At 44.9% G+C, this 26,460-nt stretch overlaps 1 protein-coding gene across 15 annotated transcripts in view; it reads left to right on the top strand.

Annotated features, from left to right (window-relative positions):
• Nucleotides 1-26,460, top strand: part of nrxn2b (neurexin 2b) — a 493,664-nt gene that overhangs the window by 437,050 nt on the left and 30,154 nt on the right. For all 15 annotated transcript variants that reach the window (XM_037480221.2, XM_037480234.2, XM_037480230.2 and 12 more), the window contains one exon: nt 19,033-19,204. In XM_037480221.2, coding sequence (XP_037336118.2) covers nt 19,033-19,204 — 172 coding nt within the window. The remainder of the gene's footprint in view (nt 1-19,032; nt 19,205-26,460) is intronic.

A 26,460-nucleotide genomic window follows, 5' to 3' on the forward strand; every position in this document is an offset into this window, starting at 1 on the left:
TCTGATGCAGGGGAAAGCATGAGCAGGGAGTAGATAGAATTAACGATTTGTGGGGGAAACATGGTGGACCTGCGTTCTCTCGGTGTTCACTTAGCAGCTGTCATGATGGCGCGTTTCCTCCGCCCTCCTCCTTCCCTAAAACGCTCCTTCTCCCCCACAGCCTCCCACGCTTTTTAGGTTGACATGGAAATGCATATGTAGCCAAACATTGCATTAATTAAACACTCCCCTCGGCTCGGCGCTGCCCCTCAGCCTTCACTGACAGCCATTCAGAGCAGAAAATCTGTGGACAGCATCGCCCTCCAAGCGGGCTAATCTCTGCCGATCCCTGAATTAGCTGTTCTCATTATCACATCCTCCCAGAAACTCTCCCTCTCTTTCCGTCATCCTCCCCCCTACCCCAGCCTTTCTCTCTTCCTCTTCGCCCTGCCATTCTCTCCAGTAGCTCTCCCTTTCTTCCTCTCGGGCTCATCCCCCCCCAAAAGTAGGACGACAGAGGGAAAGAATGAGGGGGATAGAAAGCTTAGCCGTAACTTGAGAAATGCTAAATAGCGATGTGAGTGGCTATTGGCGAGAAAATGCATTTTAGTGTCAGCCAAATGATAATTGCATTTCAGCAGTGTTGGCGAAGGGGGGCTCATTACATGAGAGCTCACCGTGTTGGGGTCTGGGGCTGTCACAGAGGTGTTTTGAAATGTGTCCAAGAGAACATGGCTGCATTACTAGAGCTCTACGGCAAAAACCATTTAGTCGAGTCTTTTTTCATCAACCCTCTCACCTCCTCATGGGGCTGTGCAGTCCAAGCTACTGTAAGAGTCCTTGTTAGTAGTGCAGTGGTGAGTGGTGTCGGGTTGGTTGTCTGGATTATTATTCTAATTTACACTAAAAACAGAAAATGAAACAATTGATAATAAACGTTCAATATAGAATAAAGCTATATATGTCCTTATGTTAGTAGCCTTGTCCATCGGCATACGACACATTTTTTGTATGTTGAGTCTTGTTTTCATCGGACACCTTAACGCAGGACATTAACCGAGGCCTCCTGAGTGGAAGTCCAGTGTTTTTGGACCCACCCATCCACCGCAATCTCCACCCTATACAGAGTTTGTATCTATTTACAAACTCTTTTTGAAACGGTTCAACCTGTTAAATTTGTAATGCATGTGTTAAGAATCATTATAGTGTTGGGTAAAATAAAAATTTTCTTATTCAGAAAAGAAACGTATTGCTATAATTGTCTTTAATTAATTATTCTGTAACAATGACTTTTATAAGCAAAAGGTAAGTTACGATTGCTTTAAAATGCTGCTCACTTAAATAACTTCTATTATTCCCGAATGACGTGGCCTCCTATATGTGTGGCATAAAACCGTGATGCAATAAACTGTGCAGTGCAGGCAGGTGCCGAGTATATAAATGAGTCCGAATGGGCTTCAGCTTGCCAGGCGATCTGTCTTTTGCCAATTCCAGCCTGTCTCCTTTAGTGAGGGCACAATGCAGGTTCTGTAGAGATAGCCTCCCCAATGAGGAGTCCTGTCAGCAGCCGGCACCGCCTCGTTGAGTCGTTTCTGAAAGCCTCACATGCCGACATCACTGCGCGTGTGATTTATTATGTACATTAAGTGCATACGGGCAGCTTTCCAAATCTCCCAGCTAATGGCTTTTTGCATTGTGTATGCACATCTGTTGTCTAGGAACGTGTCGCGCAGTGGATGAGTGAGAGGTTGAAGGCCACCGCTGGAGACGGCTCCACAGCACAAAGTGAAGGTGTCCGGGAGGTGGGGAGGGGGAGGAGGGTTGCTACAGCAAGCGCTGGCACTGATAGCACGCTCCATCAATTGTCGGGCCACATGGCAAGTTCTTTGATAGCCGGTGCTTTCGCGAGATGGACCATTCCATCGGAGAGGATGCAGTTACAGGTCAAGAAGACTGATGGACAGCCACAGGATGTCGGAGATGCAACTGAACGGGGGGGGGGGGGGGGGAAGAGATGAGAAAAAAAGTCAGACGCAGGGGCTGGAAGGCAAAGAGGGTTCAGATGAAGACCTCAAATGCCTTCATTATTGGCTGTCAGATGCCAGCGTGAGATAGAGACAGTCCTCCAGACGCTGGGTCAGGACTCCAATCTCCAGCCGGAGCCAGGCGAGTGGGGAAAACAATTCACCACCGCTGACATGCAGGCGATGAAGAAAAGCTCAGCACACTGAGGCTCGTAAACAAGAAACACGGGGCCGGACGCTGCGTCAGTCTGGGTGTTTGAAATAGCATCGAGCAGCAACACACCTGCACTCAACACTCATTTGCAGCTGAAGAACTAACAAGAGAAAAGAAAACAAGAATTCCTCCTCAAACACACACCAGTTATTACGTCACACACGCACACACACACACACACACACACACTGTCAGCGCAAAGCTCTCACTTAAAGACAGACCTGGGGTCTTTTCTTCTGAGCATTATTCATAGAGGCACGTCACTGCATTCCTCTCAGGGCACCATGGCCTCGCTTTTCATCTCTGAGCTAATGATGTTCCGTGCAGCATTTAGGCCTTTTCTTAATAACATGTGGAGAAGGTAGGGGGGGGGGGCGCGTTGACCTGCTTTTTATTAAGAATAGTGGAGCCCAAATGGATCCCATTGGCTCCAATAGTTACCAGGTGGCTGTTTATTTATCACCGGACGCACGCCTCTCGGGAGATTCATAATACACACAGGGAGAAAAAACACATTCAGATCGACATTAATGACCACTCTCGGCGCAGCGACAGTGACATCAATAGCATCCTTTTGTATCTGCAGGTAGTGCCTTTGTTTTATTTGCTTACAGCTCTACTTAAATCTTCATCGGCGGGAGCTAGTCACAGGCGGGTGGCGTGGACAAGAGTGAATTTATCTATTTTGTCAGTGTCCGTTTACAGCCAAGACTTCACAAAAACATCTCCTCCCCCCCCCCCGGGGATTTAAAGCGAGCTTTTTCACCTCATCTAAATGTGCTTTAAAAGCCAAAGCTATGCAGGAAACCTGGTGCAGGTGAGCGCTGTGCCACTGCGCTAGCTAAACCCAAATCAGAAATGTGTTGGCTCTCTGCCTCGGGCGCTGGATGCCCTCAGTCTAGCTGGAAGGCAATAAGATTAAGGGAGCACCCTCTGAATCACAGTAATGTTGACATCACTCAGGGCCCCAGTTCGAGGTGCTGTGCTGCGATCACCACTCAACCTCCACTGAATACAACTGGCTTCAACCCTCCGGCTTCACCTTTTCACTGATTAATGGCTCAATAGTCGTCGATTACTTTTGCCTTTGTGCACTGTACAGACCAACAGACCATTGCAAAAGTCAGGTAGGAGCTTTTTACAGATCCTTTAAAAGAAGACAAATCTCCAGTCTGCTCGTATAACTCAAAGTACTTTGTTGGACTAAACCACAAAGAGGAGGTTTGCAATTGCAAAAACGATATGCCTGACAACACAACGGTGCGTGACTGTAGCTTAGGGTGGGCACCTTTTGTACAGAAAAATAAGGGACGCTACGGGGGGGGGGGGTGTGTGGCAGCAGACGAAGCGGGACGGGTGCGACTCGGCGATCCCACAGTGATTCCTCTCCCAAACCTACTGTAGCTATAACTACACTTTTATCCTGTTCGTATTAGTCAAAGCAACTTGTTTTTGACAGCTAGCTGCCTTGCTAGCACTTCACCACCTGTTGATGCTAATAATGTAATTATTCTGATAGTGAAACCTTGAACTGTGTCTGATTATTTCTCTGTTTTTTGGCTACATAAGGAGGGAGCTTCGTCTGACACTGGAGATACATTTACGGGCGGTGATAATTAACAGCGCCAGCTGTGCGTTCAGAATGAAGAGAGGTGGGCGTTCTTCTTCCCCACGACCCAATCAAAGCGACTGCTATCAGCCTCTATCAGACTGACTCATACTCAAAATGCCGTGTTTATGGTGAGGCATAAATATTGCCAACAAAAATGAAAAAATGTACAGAAACAAATAAGGACGCCCTTTCTTATCCAATCCCAGTGGAGCTGAATAATGTGAGCTATCTGTGGCTCATTACATTCACTAGATTGCAGTCTGTTGAATACGAGCGGTTTTATAATAGAGAGCTCAGTGTCGGCGTCCAGCTGTTGTTGATCGTGTTTGATATGGGACACAGAACCCTCGGGCCCAGCTTATGCATTCTAATCCTCACAGAGCGATAAGGGGGGGGGGCCTTTTAATGTGACAGACACTCGCTCTCCGACATGCGTCGCGGCACGTACAGTTCCGCAAGCGCACACACCAAATAGACACGAATGCCACACCAATGCATTGGCATGCTCACTGATGCCGTGGCATGCGACATGATCCAAGAGACGCCGACAAAGAGACGCCAGCACGCAGTGCAGACAATTGGAGTGTGCTGCCAGATCTGAGTCACCCGGGTTATCTGGAAATCTGACTTTCATCTCACGCCTGTCATCACGTTGCAAAGCTGGGGCTTTGTGTCGTAATGATGAGCGTGTATGATGTTTATATTATGCCCTGGGGTTTGCTTTATTTCCGATTGAGGCACCTGAAGCAACATTCAACATGGTCCCCCCCCCCCCCCCATCCTCTCTGCCTGACACTTCTCTGAAAGTCAGAGCTGCCAGCTACTGAAAGTGCAATCTGACATGTAAACACTTCAATAAGACGCATACATCAGAACAGCAGCCTGGATCGGTGCCGCAGTAATCAATCTCTATTAGGTAATATCTACGTGCTAAGGAACAGACACACACACACACACACACACTAATCTTTGCCAATTAAGTTCTATATTTATTAGGCTAAATTAATCGTGTGCTGCGCGTTGACACAGCAAATCCAACAAGCAAATAAGAGTGTCTGTTCACTGTGTTGAGGTCAAACAAAAGCCCCAGACACACAAAACAAATGATCTGTAAACGCATGTTCTTTATTATATTTCAGCCGTACAAGAATGCTATTTTAAGAAAGCCAGGGTACCCGTTATTATTCAATGTTTTCAGTGCAGGGAAGGAAACGACAACAAAAGCAGCGACCAAAACGCAGGCTGCGAGAGGGATAAATGGAAGAGGCCAGAGTTCAGGAGAGGCGCAGACAATAACGAGCACAAAGAGAAACAGGGAGAGAACGACCAGCTGGCTGGTGTTTATGCAAATTTTTATTCAGCAATTATGAAAATGAATGAGTGGAATACATTCAGGAAAGTTTGAATAAATGGCCTCAGTAGCACGGAGGAATGGAAAAACTGTTCTCTTAATTAGAATAGAAAGGTGTTTTGATGATAATGTGACAGGAAATGAAGTGACAGATTCAAACACTGCTCGAGCGTTTGTAAGTAATGGCCGTCCAGCAGAGCAAGGCAAATTCTCAGGCTGTCATGTAGGCAGAGATAAAAATAAAATGTGGCCAAGCCCACTCCTCCACCAGTAGAAATTAAATCATTGTTTTTTTTTCCCAGCTGAGAAGCCTAATCGGTATTGAACTTTGTAATATTTTACAAAGTTCGCCCGAGATTTCGATCGGCACATCAAGCACGTCGGAGAGGACAGACGCAGGTGCTGCTGGAAACGCAGAGAGCAAGGCGGACAGGCCGAGACGCGAGGAGACGGGAGGCTGGCGGAGAAAGGGAGCAGGCTCATTAGGAGGAATTCAGGCACTTTCCTTGCGCTCTTTAATTAAGGAACGGATTAATGAGAAAGAGACAGATGTGTCTGCCAATGCCACGGCAACAAATAAGCAGAGGAAAAGTTTGTTGTTGGAGTCGGGTGACCGTGTGATTTTCTTGGGTCCTTGTCTTTTGGCGTTATTGTCTCTTTGCATCGTTCTCTTTTGACTTCTTCTTAAGTCTTTCGCCATTCTTAACCCGGCTCCCCGTGTTCCACTCTTTGCTGGAGCTCTCCCTAGCCAACCCTTCACCTGTTTTAAATGAGGCTGCAAGTGGGCGTGTGTGTGTGTGTGTGTGTGTGTGGGGGGGGGGGGGGGGGGGGGCGCTAGGGGTGTGTGTGAATGTTCGTGTAGTTTGAAGTGTTGGAAGTAAACATCAAATTCGAAGCAATTGAAAATGGAATTGAAAACAATGAATTGTCTTTTAAATATCTTTTTAAAAAGGGTTAATTCTGCTGAATGCCTGTCAAACATTAGTTTCAGGTTGTTGTTGTTTTACAAAATAAAATCAGTCAACGTGCGTTCTCATGCGCACAACAAAACCAACCAACCGGCTGTGTGTGTGTGTGGTCCTGTCATACATTAATACATCAGTGTGTTCATGTGAGCGGGCAGCAGGTGGTGTGTGTTGGTGGTGGCTGTTGCAGCGGGGGGCAGGTGACAGGTGCGCCAGCCAAGCGGAGATTGAGGTATTGTGATGTCTGTTTGTAAGATAGGCGATGATGCGCGACCGCTAAGTCGTCGGCTTGAGTCTATTCTTGCTTTTTTTTATGTCTTTATCTCTTCAGGTCACACCCACACACAAAGAGAGATGCTGCAGAGAGCTAGCTGTCCAGGAGGGAATGTTTCTCTTAGATGAGGATCAAAACTGAGCTCATAACACCAGGATGGGCAAATAAAAACAGATTTTTATAGTTTGCAATTTAGTTCTACTTACAAATACCTGTGCAGACTGTTATTCATCCTCAATGTTCCCTCAGGCTTTACCTTTCCTTTCCCCCCACTCACAGTTAATTCTGGCGTTTGTGTTTCCGTCCCGTGGGTTCCATATTGTGGCTGTTGTTCTCTTTGGTGTCGCTCATCTTCTTAAACCCTGTCACTTGTCGTAGAGACTCAATGGGCTCAACAGTGTATTATAGTGTGCTTCACGGCTTACATTGATCTCGTCTGAATGGGAGAATGTTGTGTTATTTTGTCAACTCAATACCACCGTACACAAGTGTGCACTCTCGTGCTTGATGTGTTAAAGGGAATATATCATGCTCATTTTCACTATCATGCTTATTTGGTTTTTACTTAATTAATGTTCTTACTATCTGAAAATGCTGCATTCCAGCGCCTGTCTCTTTAAGCCCTCCTGCCCTCCAAAACATCCTAGTCCGCTCTTATTGACTTATGAGAGAATGTGACGAACCTTTGCAAATAGTAGCTCCCAAGCGTGGGTGGAAATAATCAGATACGGGTGGGATATTCTAATAAGCCTTCTTCTGGTTATTAATAACACAATGCAGAATAAACCCTAAAGTCCTTTGCATTCCCCCCTTGTTGGATTCACCTGTTTTACCCTCCCTCTCTTCATCCCGTCTCCTTCCCTTCGTGGTCCCTCGGCCACAGCTGAGGACATTTACTCGGCGGTGGGGCCGGGGCGACGGGGTGTGTAGTCTGAGGAAGCTCTGTCTTGCTTGATTGTGTGATGAGAAGTCTGGTTAGAGTGCTTTCGTATTGAGCGGGTGAGAGCGAGTGGCGTCTGAGCATCAACTGAGGAGGCTCTCGTGTGCGCTCCCACGCTCCTCAAAGCAGTAATGAGAGAAGTGTGAGCCGTCCTGGTGCCCTGCCAATGATATTTGCTGTGTGATTTCTATTTATCTTCCTTAAGGTTAAGGTCCAACCTTAACCTTCGAGCCAGCACAGGTTTAAGACTTTAAGCACGCATGCAGTGACAGTGAATGGAGGCTTTGGTCAAATTATTATGGATTTATAGGGAGGTGGGCATTGTAGCGCACACGGACACACTCTTATAGGAAGGTAAGTGGTTCTGCCTACAAGGCCAACACTCTGCAGTTAGGGACAGCAAATAGAGCAGAGCACTACCTGTAAATAACCAGCACTACAGCCTTGTAAATCCTCTGCGTGTGTGTGTGTGTCTTTCATTTACTCCCACCAATAACCCCCAGCCATGAGCCACAAGGGCAGATGTGTGTGCGCGCTTTCACTGCACTGATGAATTCAAATCAATCCCGACACTTATTTGTACACTTCTGTCTGTGAATGCATCCATCACCATGAGCTATATTCAGTGGTTACTTGCGTGGGTGTGTGCTCAGGCCTGTTCCCGTGTCTGGTGGTTACGGCGGGCAGTGCTCTGTAGCGCCTATCGGAGGGGGGGAGATGGAACAGGTTGTGTCCAAGGTGTGAAGGCTTCCACACCAGAGGCCAGGGTAACCTTCCTGCCCTTCGCCCTACCCCCCACCCTCACTACCACCACCACCACCCGTTCTAACCATGCTGCTCACCGTCCACGCGGGTCAGGGTGGCATATGTGCACAGTCATTGCTGGCGTCAGGCCACTGATCTGGCCCCCGGAGACCTGAAGGCAGCCACAAGCGAGGCGCTAGCAGAAGCTCGTTGACACAGGATATTTGCCCGTGTGGTCTCATGTTGAGAAAGCTGTTCTCTGCTGAGTTTCCTGTGTTACAGCTCAGAAACATTCACACTCCTCGAGGTCACATCACTGTTTTCTACTGCTTCCATTTGAGCTGTTTTTATGGGGGCTGACAAAATGTTGCTTAAGATCAATCCAATTTCTCTTTCCATTTAGAGATCTCCTACATTTTACATCATTGACTTTTGTAAATATTGAAGGAGGGCGTTTTTACTTTGTAGTAAAAGAAAGGGCGGTGTTAAGGAATGACGTCCGTAGTGGATGCATTTGAAGAAATGTGGCTGTTTACAGAACAATCCAAATGATGTTCATCCCCACTCTCCATCTTTAATGAGACCATTGATTCTTCTACAGAGGAAAGAGTGTAACAAACAAATTGCCAGCCGGTCCTCCGATGTTTGATATCACTGGACGTTTATTTTCTTGACACATGATTTGTCACGGATGACGACCGTCGCCTGGTGGCTTTCTGATCTGGCACGCTCGGGTTGCCACGGTGACAAGAAGCCAGCGGCGTTGGGGATGCCGGGTCACACCTGGTGAGCTGACTATCTGGACGTGTTCTCACAGACAATAATGCTTCTGGTAAATATGTAAGATAGTAATGCAGCACTGTAGTTAAACAATCCTCAGTCTTTGTGTACATAAAAAGGACCAGGCAGTAGCTACACAGTTAACTACTAGTTCTACATCAGCTAGTCTGTACAGACCACATCCTCCATACACATTGAAGGGTTAAATAGATGGGAAACATAATTTGAGGATTTTTCAGTTTTACAGTCAACTTAAAGCTTGAAGAGAAAAAAAAACGATCTGTGCAGTTTAAATCTTCAAATCACCAGTCTACTTTAAAAGAGATCATGGGTGATGGAAATGTATTTTGAAAATTGAGTTTTGTTTTTATGTTTTTGAATAAGTGTCCAAAGCTCGGCATGTGCCACAGGGCTCTATTGTTTCCCAGAAGCTGTGGGGGGAGATGTTTCTTCACACACTCACACTGTAATTAATACATACTCAAAACCACACACACACACACGTGCGTCTGCCAGAAGAAATCGATATTACACCAAATATATATTAATATGTCAGACTTTTCGGGAAAACTAAAACACCCAGTTCTTTTAGGAAAACAATTCATTGGTGCGACCTTTTTTTAAGATGTACGTGTGGTGTAAACTGGACATATGGTTTAGAGCCACAGATATTCTGATGCTATAAATAATAGCTATTACATCCTCAGCCCCTCTTCTCTTTGTGTTGTTCGTGGGGGGACATGCGTGTCACTTGGTACCTCTTGGGCAAGAGACGATTTTAATGCTTTATTGGCCACTTTGTTGCCGTCACCAAAAATGCTGTTCGTTTTTTTTTTTAAGCATTCCCATGTAGTCACAAACAACAGCACCGCTGTGTTTACCTCTGCCTTTAAAATAGCACGTTAATAAGTATGCAGGAATAGTGCACCGCATGCGTAAGTAACATAAGTGGATCGTGATCAGAGGGTACGATACTAATGTGCATCTACCCGCAGTGATTGCAACAACATGCTGTTCATTCTTCATCCACTTCATGTGAGATCGTGAACGCACTCACCCCAGTGAGAGAGGGGGTAAAGGTCAGAAGAAATTGATTCAAACATTTAATTATTCATCAGCTAGTGCAATTAGCCACTTTAGACATCACAGGGCACTTCTATGAGCTCATTAGAGGCTACTTATTTGTATAAAATGCACTTTTTGTTCACAGAAAAACTACGAGAGAATTATTGGATAATTGTGCATGGTCGGTTGACTTTTTTTATGTGTAAGGTCAAAATCTCAATTATTTACTGTATTTGTTGTTACTGACAAAATAATTGTCAGTAGCATTCCAACTCTATCTTTGTGTGTGTCATTAGCTAATTTTAATGATAATATTAACAATTAGAGCTAGAATTTGAACGGCCTCATCATCAAGTCATTGATTCAGTTTGAAAAAATGGATAGTTAGTAAAACAGTATCACTGTGAACTAGTAAGAACTTTATTTTTATGTTTTTTTCCCCTGACCAAATTCTCCACATCTGGTCTAATCTACTTCCTGCTAATATTTACAGCTCTCATCTTGACCTCATGTCTTTATTAATCAGAAGTTGTAGGATTATTTTCAATGTGCAGTTGGATTTACACACACTCACACGCACCCAGATACACCCAAAACAACATGTTTTTTTTAATCTGAGATGTGTGATTGTCCGTCATTGATCTGATTGAAGTGTTTTAAGTGACTTTGTAAGAGCTAACACACACTGCACTTGTACATCTGTGGTTAGTTGTTTTTGTTTCTCCATGGACTTCATATTTCATATTATTATAGTGAGAAAATTGATGTTTGTGTGCAGCATGTTCTTTTTTATGAAAATAATGAGGCACACTAAGGAACAGACATTTTCTGATGTATTTGGAAGCTGCTTTGTTTCCAATTTTTGTTTCTGGTTGTTCTGGCGCAAGTATTTTGATTTTATTGTGTGAGATTCCTCTGATTCCTTCTGTGCTTGTGTTTACCTTGCTGGTGTCTTGTCCAATTAACTGAAGCCATGTGGATTTGGATCTAGTATGAACAAACAAACAATATCTGTCTGGTTTTATTTTTCTATTATTATTAATAGATTATTATTATTAAGAATAAGCTGTTCTTTGATGTTATCTGTAACTTCACCTGCTGAGCACACGTGTCTTGCCCCTACACGGTTCTATTGCACTGCCTTTTCATTAACCTAAAGCTACTTTGAAGCATATTTGGATCATTTTGTTCTCAACCCACAGCTCGAGCTGGTGGACAGGTAGAAGTGGACGTGCTTCAACTGTCGCCACTTAGCAGCCATCAAGTGAACAAGCTCTTCAGCCGCACTCTTCAGCTACAGATTTATTGGATAATTCAGTCAAAGACAATGTTTTCTCTAACAATTGTCTAAAATAAATCAACAAAGGTACTATTAAAGTACATCATGCCGAGGGAAGGCGGAGAGTTAAGGCAAAACAGTTAGGGCAAAAAAATAAATTGAAAAAGATGGTTAGGATCATTACGTTGCTTGAGTAACAAATGGGAGTGCAGTTGCACTTTTAAACACATTTAAAAGTTTGTTTATTGACAGAAAACTACCTGGTTATGTTTACGCAACAAAATCCCTTGGTTAGGTTTAGTTGTTTAGTAAGTCAATGTTTGTCAGTGAACGCTGGTTGTATGAAGGAAGGCAGTTTGTGTCAGTTTTTTTTGTACTTGAACTATTCATTTGAGAGCATGATGTCTCGAAATTGGATATTACCTTTATTATCACCCTCTCACTGGCTTTCCCTGCTCTCTTCCATGCACCCTCTTTCCGATGGTGAATAAAAAGGACAACAAGGCAGACAGACAGCCAGGGAAGGGGAAGGGATTGTGTTCGTTTATCCATGTTTGCTCAGTTAAGCACAGGGCAAATATTAGTCTGTGTGCTCAGGCAGCCGTTCTTCTCTGCTGGGCTCCGAACCCACCCTGCCTGCAGAGGCTGCCAGGAGACAAAAAAGAGGACAGGGAGAAAGGAAGGGAATACAAGGGGGAAGCAGTTCTCAAGGTAACTGATGAACAGATCATGCCATGAGAAATGCACTGATTAAGTCCTTCCAAAGCACCGGAGCAGTTTTCAATCGAAGGCTGTAGAGAAATATACAGAGAAAGAGATAAGTGAGTCCACAAGGACGGAAAGTGGAGGACAGCAAGGGAGACAAAAAACACTTTGCTCTTGATTTTGTCCGAAGGTCACAGTCATTCCTTTCAATTTGGGGCCCGCCGCCTGCCTCGCTCGCTCCTCAACAGAGAGTGACAGGCCGCCCCAGAACACACTCGCACACCAAAACAAACAGGAACTCGCCGCTCGCACACAAAGAAAATAAAATTGACCTGCTTTTTGATCTGCTTTTTCTCGCAGTGAAAACGCCGGCATCTGTATGTGCAGACTTAACAGGAAAAGAGGAGTACGCAGCAATGTTTTGTTCCATCTCTATCCCCAAAACACGGGCTGTTTTTTTGATCATTATGGTCTTAACAAACGGCACGATGAAGATTCGGCGTGATTCCAGCATCAAATAATACGACAAAACAAAACTGTATTAACCCGTCCAATGTCAGAAAGGATTATTATTGTACAAAGCCACCTCACAAAAGACAGATTATAGTGAAGGACTCCGCTATGTCATTTCACAGTTTGGTGACGCGGTTCATGCCGGTTTATGATCTTCAAACCTCTGTAGTTTTTTACTTCAAGCACCTGTCTCCATCAACTCTTTCTCTCAGAGCGCTCTTTGAGGGCAGACAGATTATAAAATTGAGAGAAAGGGAAAGATAAAAGTAACAATAATAATAGAGACATGTGGAGGTGAGGCAGTAGCTGTTCCCTGCATTAGAAAGTCAAACATTTTTTTATTTGATTTTGAAGCCTTAATGGTTGTACTGGGCAGCTACGGCTAAATTGCGAATAGGGCTTGACTTTTATCTACTGCGAAAAGAAAAGGGAGTTGTTGGTAAACTTCAGCAAATAAGCAGTCTAGACTGTATTCTGAGCTGTTTCTGTACATTTCCTCCAGTCATTAGTAATTCTTCCTCTGTGTCCCTGGAAAGGTATTCAGTGTGATTGGTATGATGTCGGTAAATCTTATTGTTTAGTGAAATGATGAAGGATCATGAGCTGGTTGGAGCAAATGATAATTGAACAGTATGAGTTGTAAAGCGATAGGATGAAAGAAAGCGAGTATCTTTTTCACATCAGTGTATATTAATTTCTTCTCTCCTCTCACTTTATTTCCTCCATCCATCTCCAGTCAGCGTCTAGAAGAGGCCTTTGACAGGAAACATCTTTGCTCTTTGAATTCTTCAGGCTTCACTTGTGCATCTTGATTTAATCTGCCTCAACACCTCTCTTGAGAGGAGGAGAGTCAGAGATGTAAGTGATGATTCTATTTTAGTGCAGAGCCATTTGAAAGATGTATAATATATACATATATAAAATAATAAATCATTTTCACATATCTCTGCAGTAAAGTTCAAAAAGTTCCCCCCTTTTAACTCATCAATTATTAATTTTTGGTCAGTGGCCTAAGCAAATTTTCCCTACTCTCCCATCACACGTCAGGTATGGAAGTAAATCTGTCATCGGGTTTTGAAAGAAAAAGGTGATTGAATTTCTAGCACTGAATATTTATGCATTGAAATGATGTATCTGAATGGATCTCAGCATCATTATATTAATTCAAAACTTGAAGAAGAGGCGTATTCTGACCGGCTGTACGCTGACCGGCTGTAATTATGAACATTCAAATATATATTTTCACATTCAAATGCCAACGATTGACTATGCATGGTAAATTCCCTTGGTGTGTGTGTGTGTGTGGGGGGGGGGCTCAGCATAACCCTCGCGTTTGCACGAAGAAATGTGTGAGCAAAGGAGGTCAGACAAGTTTCAAACCTCCAGATCTGATGGCCATAGTGCCGAAGGACACCATCCATCAGCAGGCTTAGTGGTGCTGGAATCGTGTGTGTGTGTGTGTGTGTGTGTGTGTGTGTGTGTGTGTGTGTGTGTGTGTGTGTGTGTGTGTGTGTGTGTGTGTGTGTGTGTGTGTGTGTGTGTGTGTGTGTGTGTGTGTGTGTGTGTGTGTGTGTGTGTTCATGTCTTCAGATTGGAGGCTGACACTGAGTGAATGAGGGGTTTTGGTGCTAGGTGACAACTTGGTCAGGATTATGGGGGTTGATGTTTCCGACTGATTTATATTCCCCCCTCTCTCTTTCAAGTCTTTAGCTGCTTCTCCCTGCTGTATTTTGGCTCGCTGCCAGCTTTGTGTGTGTGTGTCTGTGTGTGTGTGTGTACTCTGGGAAATATGGGCAAACCCAGCGTGGGTCACACTTGGATGGGAGATTCTCACACACACACATACAAAGCATGCATGCGCGTCTAACTCGTAGATTTTTCAATAAGATCCGATCCGGCGTCATTTCAGCAGCTCGACGGTCTCAGAACAGAAAAGGGTAGCTGTGACCACGGTCCCAAGGAAGAGAACAGCTGGGGGAAAGAAAGAGATAAAGTGCTATTAAGATGGGGAGATTGGGTGAGTTCGGGGCGCAACTTTCACAAGGTGACTGCTGAAGATTGTGGCGAGCACATACAAATGAGTTGGCTGAGAGGAATATGAGAGTGGATAGTAAATGGAACCCAGACGCTGCATTGGCGCCTTTTTTCCCCCCCTGTCCCCCAAATTAAAGCAGCACACTCTGTGTGCATGCGTGAGCCAGCCGGGGATAAAGACCCATAATCTGAGTACTACATAACTAACAGTATTCTTTGCCCAGAAAATGACTTTTTGTGTTTTTCCGCTCTTTGTCACACACAATGCAAAGGCGTGGGTGTGAGTGGACGATGGGGTGCTTTAGCCAGTGAGGAGCCTGCTGGTTACGCAACAGCCCATTGCTTCTTACATAACGCGGCAGTTTCACAGTGGAAGATTAGCCCCGCTACACTGTCCTCCTTGTAGCAGATGCAACAGCGATCTCTCTCTCCCAGGCATCAGGCGCACACGTGGAAAAAGCTGATTATCCGCAAGGAGCCAGGATTACCCGTGGAAAAGGGAGACGAAGAGATCCCGTGTGATGGGGAATCTGGCTCATTTGCAGAAGCCTGACAAAATTATTTTTCACCAATATAAATTTGTAACTGCAAATCACACATCAACTTTAGCATTGCAGAAAAAAATAGCTCATGGTATGAAATATGAAGGTTCCTTAACACCACGTAGGAGTGGGATCGCGTGTGGTGGGGTGGGATGGATTGCTTTTCCGTTGCGCATCCAGTAGAAACCTATTTATCAGTCATTTCTCTGTCCATGCCACCCCACTGGCTGACTCATAAGCTAATAAATACTGCAGCTCTGCATACTTAGACTGGTACGTCAAGTTAGGCTCAAGCAGATACAGGCTGTGATGGATCATTATTGGGGAAATGAGAAAGAGTCTGATGAATAGTTTGCGTTTCCACCGCCTACGATGCCATTAAAAGGAAATCTGTCAAACCAAATCATAGGCATCAGCATATCCCCAAACTGGTCAAGCGTTTTCTCGAGGTGAGTTGATGCAGCAAAATGCAAAACCCAGTGACTTAGATCACTGTCTGGACTGCTGAATAGCCTCCAGTCCAGCCACCAGCCGCTCCTCTGTTGCTGCTGTGTTGTCTATCTCTAATTCTAATAAAATGTTTCTTGCTTCTAAAAAACGCACACAAAAGGAGAAGATGCGTGCGGAGGTGAAGCTGCAGGGGTGCTGGAGAATAATCTCGATTCAGCTATCTGCAAAGACATGAAGCTAAGAATTAGAATTCAATCAAAAAGGCATTTCCCCTTTGTCTGCTTCCCCCCCCCCCCTCCCCACACCCCCCACACTTTTCTAAATTGACTATCAGTGTGCACAGCGACGAGCGAACGAGATCTTGACATCTTCAAAAGGGGCTTTGATCTCGGAGCACCTTGAGGCCCTGGAGGATCATCAAGGTTCCCTCTATCCTTTTTACGGCCCCGTGCTGCTCCTGCTCCTCCTCCTCTTCCTCCCTCTTCCTCTCCCGCTCAGCTCTCTGAGGCGGCCCGATGACTCTGTGGCTACGTTCCCATTAGGCAAACAGCGCCTGCCTCGACACGCTCTCGCACCTCGCAAGGTCATGTTGAAATAGTTCCGGAGCGCTCTCTGTGTTTCACGGCACGTCTCATCTGCAACGGCTGCACAGAATTCCGAAGCCAGTTTTCTATGTGTTTGGTAAAAACGGAAGGAGAGACTAATGAGAGTATTACACAAACGTTTTCAACCTACTATTGCTGCACCGAGGGAAGAGAATAGTCTACTTTTGATGTAGAAAAGACTTTTGATTTTTGAGGACAGCGGGTTTGTGCTGGAGAAAGTATAATAATACTCAGGTGGTTCCTGAGATAGGATGAGGAGCTTTTAATTGGTTATGAAACAATGTCAATGTGACAGTGTGACCCCAATGGGTCCCGCACTGGAGGGGACCCAGGTCCGGCTTCACTGCTGCCTTCTAACTGTAGTCGGACCTCCGGTGGATGGAGGGCTCCACCGACTTTCCCTTCAGTACTAGGAGTCAACACAACCAGCTGCCCAGGCTCAGTTAGCTGTTCTAAAGGGACTCAGCGCAAAAAAAAGACTAAACTAATTACTATTAACTATTAATAATTTTTCTCCAGTCTGCATGCATTAACGGTTTAAATTGGATATAATTGAAAAGTATCATACCACGTTTCATAAAGCAGAGCGCCTTCCCTCTGGGGCCCCTGACTTAGACCACTGATTGAGGCACTGAGTGAAAAGTAAAAAAAAAAAAAGAATCAAGACATCAAATTCTTTTTCCTGACATTAGCCGACAGCTGAAGCAGATTAAGGGCTGCTAAGCAGTGGTGTTTAAAGAGCAGCCAGGGCTTATTGTCGGTTACCTAGCAGTCCCTCTATTCCAATGTTGCAGGCTTGACTGCTCCTAGTCATTCCAGCAGTTTTTTTTTTCCTCCTTCTGTTTCCAGAGATATGTTCGCTTAAGGGAAATGGCCATTAAAATGTCATTACCGCTACACAAAAATCATTTTTTGAAAAGCACTGGTTCCCAGCGGCTTCGCGTCATAATGGGTTCAATACATCCCCCCAGCACCGGGAGAACCCTAATGTTGCGGAACACAAATGCTAATCTCTCTGTAAATATCACTCAAATTCCCTCTGCCTTCTGCTTTTCCGTCATAATAGCAGGGACTCGCTCTGCTTTGCCCTCGCAAATTGAATTGATTCTCCAGGCAAAGGTGTTATGATTTTCCCAAGCTTCCTGTGTGTGGGAGGTAATGGAGATGATTCTGGCGATCTACTCGATGCAAAAGCATTTCACCTCGCCCGCTGCCATCTTTCCGTCTCTGCCGCCGCGTGCGCGCCCCCACTAATCACTCCCTGACAGTATTCATATTTTTATCTTCGGGTCGATATTGGATTTTGGCATGCGCCGGGCGAGCGGGCTCACGGGCTGCAGTGGTCAGTCCTCAACACGAAGCAATTGATTAAGTGCCCAAGGAGCTGGAAGCACTTTGCCATTTGAGACTTTCAAGTCCCATCTGCAGAGTGAGATCATCTGCCGAGCAGTCCATCAAGCTCCGCTCTGAGGAACGCATCCCGGCCTAACTTACTTCATGTGGAGGAGTCTGTTTCCTGCTTCCACATTGATTCTCCTCGTTCAGCTGAGTCCGATAGTCAGCCGCTCCCTGCGGCATTAATCAGGGCCCCACCGGCGCGTCCACTTGCGCCGCCATTTGAGCGCGCTCAATTAATGGCCAAATTGAGGTTGGCATCGGTGCATGGCCATACTGTATCCATGCTTGAACGTGGTAACTACTTTATTCAGAGTGCTGGTTAGGATGTACATACATTTGCTATCATTATGCCGCTCATTAACTTACTGTACAACCTCTGCACTTAATTACTTAATTAACTTGTCATTTTAATTTCAGTTAACATTGGGAGATCTTATTTTCCTTTCTTAAATACTTAATCATCTATGAATAATGGGGGAAAAAAGCTACCAGCAAAGCCCTGACCCTCCGGTGGCCAAATAATTGTGCATTGCTAATGAAATAATGGAATCAGTGAAGGTGTTGCTGCGGGAGGCAGATAGAAGTGTGCAAACAAATTGACCCTCTGTGCAAATGAGCTCGATCTGTGGTGACAACGGGGAAGTTTCCCTCGTGTTAATGCATCGGATCTTCTGGCAGTGCAGAAAAAAACCTTTGATAAAATATTCACTGGTAGACCAGTGAATTAGTCTGTGACGATGCTGTCAGGTATGTGTCTCTCACCTGTGTTCTGTCTGGCAGACTGTAACTCTATAAATGACTTTGACCTTTCCCTGGGACTAAGGCAAGGAACCACAGAAGGAGAGAAGAGAGATGGCGGGAGATGAGCGCAGAGTAGGCGGTTGACTGCAATAAACTCAAAGTAGTGGGCGGCTGTCAACACTAATAGATGGGAGAGGGGAGGGGGTCAGCGGGTTGGTGAATACTAGAGGGTCCCTTAACAATCGCTCTGTTCTTTTACCGGGCTGATGTGTGTGAGATATGACGCTTACCCCACCGGCAGTGAAGGACCAGTCCAGGAAAATGTGTGATTTAGATTTTTGCTAGAGGACAAATGAGCAATCTTATCATGTGATGCCTGAATATATGTGGTGCATTATGTAGTGGTGGAGACCCAATGAGTGTTTCTTATGTGATGCCAGCATGAACAAAGCTCTAAATGGAGCACCCTGCAGTAATGATGGCTCATCTGAGGTGTGGTTTTAGGCCTGTGTCAACGTATTAGAACAATAAAACACAGTTTCTATTGCTGTATTTTGAAGAACATGATCACTCTCAGTGGCAAAGAAACCCCACCGCAAGCAAACAAGGTATTTAGTCAGCCAAGTATCGGACCTTAGACAGCGAAGGTGTTGGCTTCTTCCTCTCTTTTTAATAATGTGTGTTTGCTTATGGAGAAAAAGGCTGTATTTTATAGCATGGGAACGATGGAAGATCTAGTGATGATTTGAGTGACACCCAGTTTCATGTTAAAGAGATCAAATGTGGCTCAACACTCTCTATTTTCCTCCGTCTACAGGAACGGGGAAGGATCGGCGTGATCTTCAACGTGGGAACGGACGACATAACCATCGAGGAGGCCGCAGTGATGGTGAGCGACGGCAAATACCACGTGGTGCGATTCACGCGGAGTGGCGGCAACGCCACACTACAGGTGGACAACCAGCCGGTCATCGAACGTTTCCCCTCAGGTAGGAACAGGGGCAATCCGGGGAGTTCTCACTACTTCATTTGAACCTTTGCAGTTTTGAATATTCGATAAACCGGGGGAACACAGTGGAGAGAGAAACAAAGAGCTTCTGAAAAATCAGTTCATTAAGGCAGCTTTCAATTTGTCTGTTTATGTATGATGGCATTCATGTTTAGACGGTACCTCCGTTATTTTAGACGATCATATTCTGTGTGAAACACTAGAGGAGCCGAGCAGCCTTCCAGAGGCAAGCTATGTAACGTCAAAGAGCATCCGGCTCCCTGCTCCCTCCCTTGGGCAGGATGCGGTAAAATGGCCACCTGACGTTGGGTAAGTCATTCCTCGGCTCCAGACGCAGCATCATTACGCATACGGACCTAAATCGAGGGCAAACCACGATGAGTCACTGCTGGGAGTGTGCTAATTCCCCCACTTGCTGGTTAACTATAATCATGGTATTCTATTACTGCCTGAATTATGAGGCTATTTTCAGTTGCGCAGAAGCTCTCAATTAATTTCTCTCTCCATTGTGTTTGCCCCTTTGTTCATGGTTGTTCAAAGGAAGACATTTTGTGTTCCCGTCATGAGTTGGAAGTCAGTAAACACCCAGATAGACCAGGCTTTGCTGCGTACCGTGGAAATCTAATGACCTATATACAGAAATAAGGGTTTGCAAAGCCTTGAAACTCGCAAGCACGCACAGATTTGCAACAGGGTTTTTTTTTGTTTTTATTCTCCATTGATGCTTTCCGACTGGTGAATCCCCACCCCAGCTGAAGTCGATGCCTTCATCTCCATATCTGTCTAAACAAACCTGGCACTGATGTTGCCACTAGATCTACCGCAGTTGACATATAGAGCAATGGGGCCGTGACATTCGCTGTCACAGCAGGTATCCCTTATTTTGAGCCTCAGTTTTGAGAGGAGAGCTTTGTCTGAAGGCCAGACTGATGGTGATGCATCACGGCCAGGAGAGTAGGCACCTGTGGCAGTTCATTCTTTTCACTTGTTATTCAACTGAGGCCCCTTTCTTTCACGGGGGCCCGCGTCTCCAAAAGGAGCCTTTCGACTCACAGCAGCACAAACCGCTCAGAGGACAGCAGCAAGCGGCCTGTTAACATCGGCAAATGGGTGTCATCATCCAAATCTCTGCTTTGTTTCATCAGGAAGTTGTAATGCACAGCTTATAATGCATTCCCTTTATTCCCCGTTGCCTTCTGCCCTGCTCGGTGTTGTCTTTGTCAAACATTTCTTTCCTTTTCCTTTGCTTGATCAACAATTAAAGACTGTGGTTCTGTTGTTGTTTGGTTGAGTTTTGCTCTTGTCTGCCGGAGGCTGGTTCCTCTCTGAAGTTTTAGAAGGTCATGGGGACTGAGGAAAGGAAATGGTTCAACGTGAGATGAGGAGGGTTCTTTGGTGTGTAGAATAAAGATGACTTTATGTGAGCTAAATACACTCATTTGGGCGTCCGCTTTGAAGGCTCCGGCACACACTCTGGGGGTCGTCATCGGCATGCGGGGCGCCCTCCTGGGAAAACAAAGATGTTACACATTAGATAAGCAAAACCTTGGATGAGGCAGAGGCACTAAGGGGCGGAGGAAAAACGTGAAGGGTTGGGGTAGGGTGTGTGTAAAGTCAGAGAGAAAGAGAGAGTGAAATATTTTGTAAAGAGGAGAAATAAAGAAGGATATTTCCCTTGGTGAATCACGCTCCAGTGACCCAGATTGGAGATTTAGGCATCTTCTGATTCTCTAAATGGGACAAAGTACTTCACACTGACTAGACATGTAGACCTACTCAGTTCTCTTGATGCCTGTATTATGCAATATCACCGCAATGCTGTCCCAAAGGAACATTGAATCTTAAAACGTCCGTGTCGCAAGGATTTTAAAGGGAAAATAGAACAAATTGTCATAAAAGTAACTCCGATGGAGAATTTGCAATGTGTTACAGGTACCAAAATGGTCAGGTTCCTCTAACAGAACAAGAAAGGAAACTTTCCGGTGAAGTGTTCCTCCCAAAATGGAGTGTTGTGACCAGTATCAGGAATGCCGTGGCAGTTATTGTTGGTATTTATTCTCCCGTAGTCCTTAGGGAATACATACATATAAAAGTTCCCTTCGGCAGGTTATCTCTCTGTTTTTAACCTACATGTTGTGGTCGCTTCCATGGCATTACAGCCCAGGCTTGCCAGCAGCTGGCTTATGAGCACAAAGCCACTACGGGCTGATGATCTGGAGAGACAGCATGTTGACAGCAGATGTCGTCGTCTCGGGTCAGGCACATTCAATGGCGAAGCAACATGTCTCCCGATGTCACAGAAAGTGATGTTTGCAGTCCTCAGGGCGTCTGTGTGTGTATGTTTTGTCTCGCGTGTACGCATGGTGCACGTGTGTTATTTTCTGTTTCGTGTGTGTGCATATGTGCACATTGATGGATAGAAAGCAGACTAAACGTGTCAGAGGAGCGCGCACACAGCTAATCCGGTGTGTCAGGCAGCCCCGGTGGGCCCTGCAGCAACAGTTATTGGCCCAGCCCACCTCCCACGTCCCCAAAATGGCAGACGGGCTCAATAACAGCATCCTGCGTCCCACTGAGCACCTCCAGCCTGGCCACAGATAGAAAGGCAGATGTTAGCGGCGGTGCCATACGGACTGTAATTTTGCCATTTCATATCCAATTCCCTTTAGTTACTGTGTGTGCCGTGAGCAAAGATTGCCGATACGACGGGAGGAGTGACTTGGTCGGCAATGGTTTATTTGCAATTACACCCAAGCCTGAAGAATTTCTGATTTCATCTCTCAAAAGGCTGGGCAATATTTTTCAGAGAAATACACAGGCAGCACATAGTGGCCTCATCACTATTCAGAAAAAACAACGTGTTCCAATTATTGCATCCAACCGAGTATTCATACCTAAATGAAAAGAAATGACAAGATGTTCCCTACAACTGAGAAGTTAAACTCTTACAAATGAAAACACACCTTAGATTAGTTGATTACACTCAGACAGCCAGACTTATGGTACATTAGCAGTCTTTAGTAGTCTTTATTTGATTCTGTCGGGCGTAAACCTGTCGGGAGATTATGCGTTAGGTTGTGTGTCTGTCCACAGCTCACCTTGCAGACTAAAGGGTTTGTCTGCGTACTTAACTATCACGGAAAAATGTGTTCATTAGGCCATTGCCACATTTTGTCAATGCCATAACGGACGTCCATAGAAATGTTTGGTATGTGTTCAGCAAAAAAAAAAAATGCCTTTGGCCCACTTTACTGTGTAACTTTTGCTAAACTGTGTTCACAAGAGATAAGAGATGTACAGAAAGAAGCAAAGCGGTTTGAGTAATGCCCTGAATACAACAAAAGATACCTAAAGTGTGCCGCTTTAAGCTACTGCTCATATCAGATCAAGTGGCTGAATAATGGTGCGTTGTATTGCCATTGAATTAAAAAAAAAAGTTTTTATAAAGTTGCATAGTCTGGCTTTAATGCTCTGGATGTCTTTTTTTGTTGCTGCTTTGATTTTTTTTCCCAGAATATATACACATATTCAACACATTTAAAAATGTGAAGACTAACACATTTTCAATCTTTTGATTTGCACTTTCAATGTTGTATGATTCTACACCCAACAATCAACTATCAGCAATACAAAAACACCCTATTAGTCAAATGCTGTGATTATAGTGAAACTAGCTTCTTCACTACGATGTTAACCTCTTAACTGATCCTGGTGTTCACGCTGTCAGTGGAGATGTCAGAATTAGGCAGTCGGGGCCTAAACCAGCTTCCCATAAGGGGCCACAGAGCATTACAGCAACTTCTGCCTCAAAAAGAATAGGAATAGGAGATGAAAGAGCTTGTTCGGTAGTGTGTGTGTGTGGTGCTTGTGTTTGTCTATTCTAGTACAGATATATGTATAGAAATATAGGCTCTTTTATAGGCTATAGATGCGCGTACTTACAGGAGAGAATGTACACCTGTGAGCACGTGTGAGGAAGCGGTGTGTCTATGTCTGCGCTTCGTCTTGATGCTTCCACTCCATCACATTTTCTCTCTTTGCAAATTGCCTCGCATTAACTCTTTTTGTGATGGCAGCAAATTCACTGCAGCAGATTACGGAAAGAGAGAAGCTTCAGGGGAAAAAAGAAATATAAATTCCATCCATTTCCTGTGGTTTTACTCCATACTTGGCATTTAGGCGTCTTTGCGGTGCCCGCTGAGCTTTAGATAATCATCACGCATTTTACAACCGCAGTTATATGGTCACCATCGGCGGGGTATTGGCTGTGATTAGCATATTCTGCCGCCTCGTAACCCCGCCGTTAGGGCGAATGGGACCGATGACAGGCGGTCTTTCTTCCACTCTTAACACTTTGCTCTTTTCTGCCAGTGTTTACAGGCAGTATATCTACCATAAAGCTGTCACTTTGCTTTACTTTCCAACCGCAGTTGAGTAGTATTAGAAAGAGGAAGTGGGGGGTATGGATGGAGGGCACGACTGACAGGGGAGATAGAGGAGAGGAGACGCAATAGTGCTCTACAGCGAAGTGCTCGGGATGCATTGCTGCGAAATGATGGACCGAGGGAGAACATGACTGAGGACAGGGGGCAATAGAAGGAAAAAAAAAGGCTGGGAGGAAAAAATAAAAGCGCAGGGGTGGAGGCGAGGTGCAGCGTGCACACTGGAAGCTAGCTTCTGTCACTGCTGTGAAGGATGAGTCTTTGCATCTTACTGAATAATAAGATAGATAACAAATAGGATCGCGTCACAGCAAGGAAGATTGCATTCAAGCAATACAGTATATACATACATACACACACATACAAAAACCCACAATAATCATTTCTGCCACTTGCTGACGCATCTCAGCCTCACCACAGGACGGGGTTCATCCCCGCTCTATACTGATCCCAAATAAAGGGCAGAAAAAGAAAGACAAAAAATACACAGTGCATGGAAAGTGCTATTGTCATGACCCGCTTTCACTCTGTTAGGTGTTTAGGGGATCCGTTCAGCGTGAAGGCTGACCATTAGAGAAAGAGGAACAAGAGATACGTGTCTTCTCTTTTGTGCCAGCAAGGTCAGCTGCAGCTCCTCTACGGGGTTCTTACTCCTCAGATCAATGTTCCGAGAAAAAGGGGTCAGCTCTCTGCTCACACACCTATTTGAACACGTCTCCACTGTCTAGATATCCTTCTTCTTTCTTTGTGACCTTCATACTCAGAGAGAGAGAGAGAGAGAGAGAGAGAGAGAGAGAGAGACCAATTGTGAATAACCACAGAAGATGAATGTGAGGAGGGGAGGTTGAGGCAGTCCAGAACTACTTTCCTCTTGGCAAAAGCAATATGAGAGCACTCAGTGGTGCCAGTTGAAATGCAAAAAGTGGAGGGGATCGACGGGAGTACGACTGGAGATGGGTGCTCTCTGCACAAGCCAGCCCGGATAAATGCCTAGAAGCATACGGACGTTAGCCGAGCGTGGACCAGAGTTCCAATTCGCTGGCTCGGGCCTCCAAGCGGGGAGCGTGGAAGCGGCGCTCTGTGACTCCGATGGTCCACCGAGCAGAAGATGGTTGATGAGGGCTCGGCCCGATGCACATGAACGCAGCGTGGCCTCGGAAATCATCTGCTTCGTCTTGCTTTTTCTGAGGAGCACCCCTACATACTGTTAGCTCGATGGGCTCATGGTCATGAATGGTGCTTAAGGTAATGACAACATGCGCTGTTGCACCAGGCCGAGGGATCGAAGTACAGAGCATCTCCCAAGTCATCGTTAGGGACTGTAATTACCCTCAGCTCTGGGAGACTTGTACTTGATTTGAGTACTTTAGAAGCTTAAAAGAATATGTGATATGCATCTAAGATTAAACTATGATCGGTATATGAAAATAAGATTATAAGATTATCTCCATTTCAAGTAATTACCACATTTTACTCACATTAATAATCCCATGAAATTATCCTCAGTTACCAGTTTGTTAGGTACATCGAGCTGAGATTTAGAAGAAATCGCTCTTAGTTTAACAAAATACAATTCAACATACATTTTTCCAATTATGAATTGATCACATTTACCACTTGAGTCTGAGCCGTCAAAAAGCTGGAGTGCTTGAACGCGGCGGCATTAACATAACTACTCTGATTCTTTTCACTTATTTACTTATTTGGGTCTTAAATGATTCAGTATTTATTTTAGACTGTTGTAATAACTGTCAAAAGTTCATCAAAGTAAATTTACGGACATTTTTAACGTAGTTAAGCAAAGGATTTTACTTTGAGCCTAGTGAGAAGGTGAATTACTGTTTCAGTGGTGCAGATGACAACATTACAACATTAAACATGTTAATTATTTTCGTAGTAATTAATAGTCTCATTGCAGTCTAATAACTCCCCCGAGGGAACTGCAGGTGCTTTTCAAGCAATTGATCTTATAAAATATATAACTAGCATCTGTCACAGTTTGAATTTTGATTTCCCTCATCATTAAATTATTGTTGTGTAGCAAAAAAAAAGTGAGTGAGTTAATTGAGGTCAGCCAGCTGAGACACTTGTCACTGATGGCAGTTCCCCCCGGTTCTGCGGGTTCCCATTGGGCCTCTAGTGCTCTGCGACTGCTTCTGATTGGATCTTGCACTGTTGGAAGGTATCTCCAATTATTGGCCTGTAGCTTTGGGATGACGGTAATAACGGGGAGGGGGCGAGAGAGAACAGACACGGCTAAGTAGTGCAGAGCAGGAGAGGGAAAAGATTGCTTTAGGTAATTAGAGAAGTGACACCTTTGATTTCCATATGAGTGGGGGGGAGGGGGGGGCTTTCCCTGGCTCACTCTGGCAGCCTCCATCGCACACATCCACCGTGGCCGAGATGAAAGGTACCGACGATTGCGTCGTAGCGAGAAGAAATGGAAAGGAGCGCAGTGGATTGATAACTGCTGCTGCACGGATGAAAGATGATCAAGCAGTTACAGCAGTGAGATATCGCTGCACGCTGATACGAGCGGTGGCTGATGTCTTTCAAATGAACAAAGAAGTGAACAGCTACACTCAAAAACACTGTGTACTTTTTATCTAGTTTTGAAGCCTTAAAGTCTTGTTTTCTGGAAGTTTCAGTGTCGACTTTTAGTGGGATCTATTAGCTGCAATGAAAAGTATACGTATAATAGAACTTAATCACCTGAAACTAAGAGTAGTGCTTTTGTTAGCCTAGACAGAGCTGGTTGGAGCCATCAGTGAATAGAACTGGTCATTGTCTGAAG

Source organism: Pungitius pungitius, chromosome 1 (genome assembly GCF_949316345.1).
Source record: "Pungitius pungitius chromosome 1, fPunPun2.1, whole genome shotgun sequence".
Taxonomy (NCBI): Eukaryota; Metazoa; Chordata; class Actinopteri; order Perciformes; family Gasterosteidae; genus Pungitius; species Pungitius pungitius.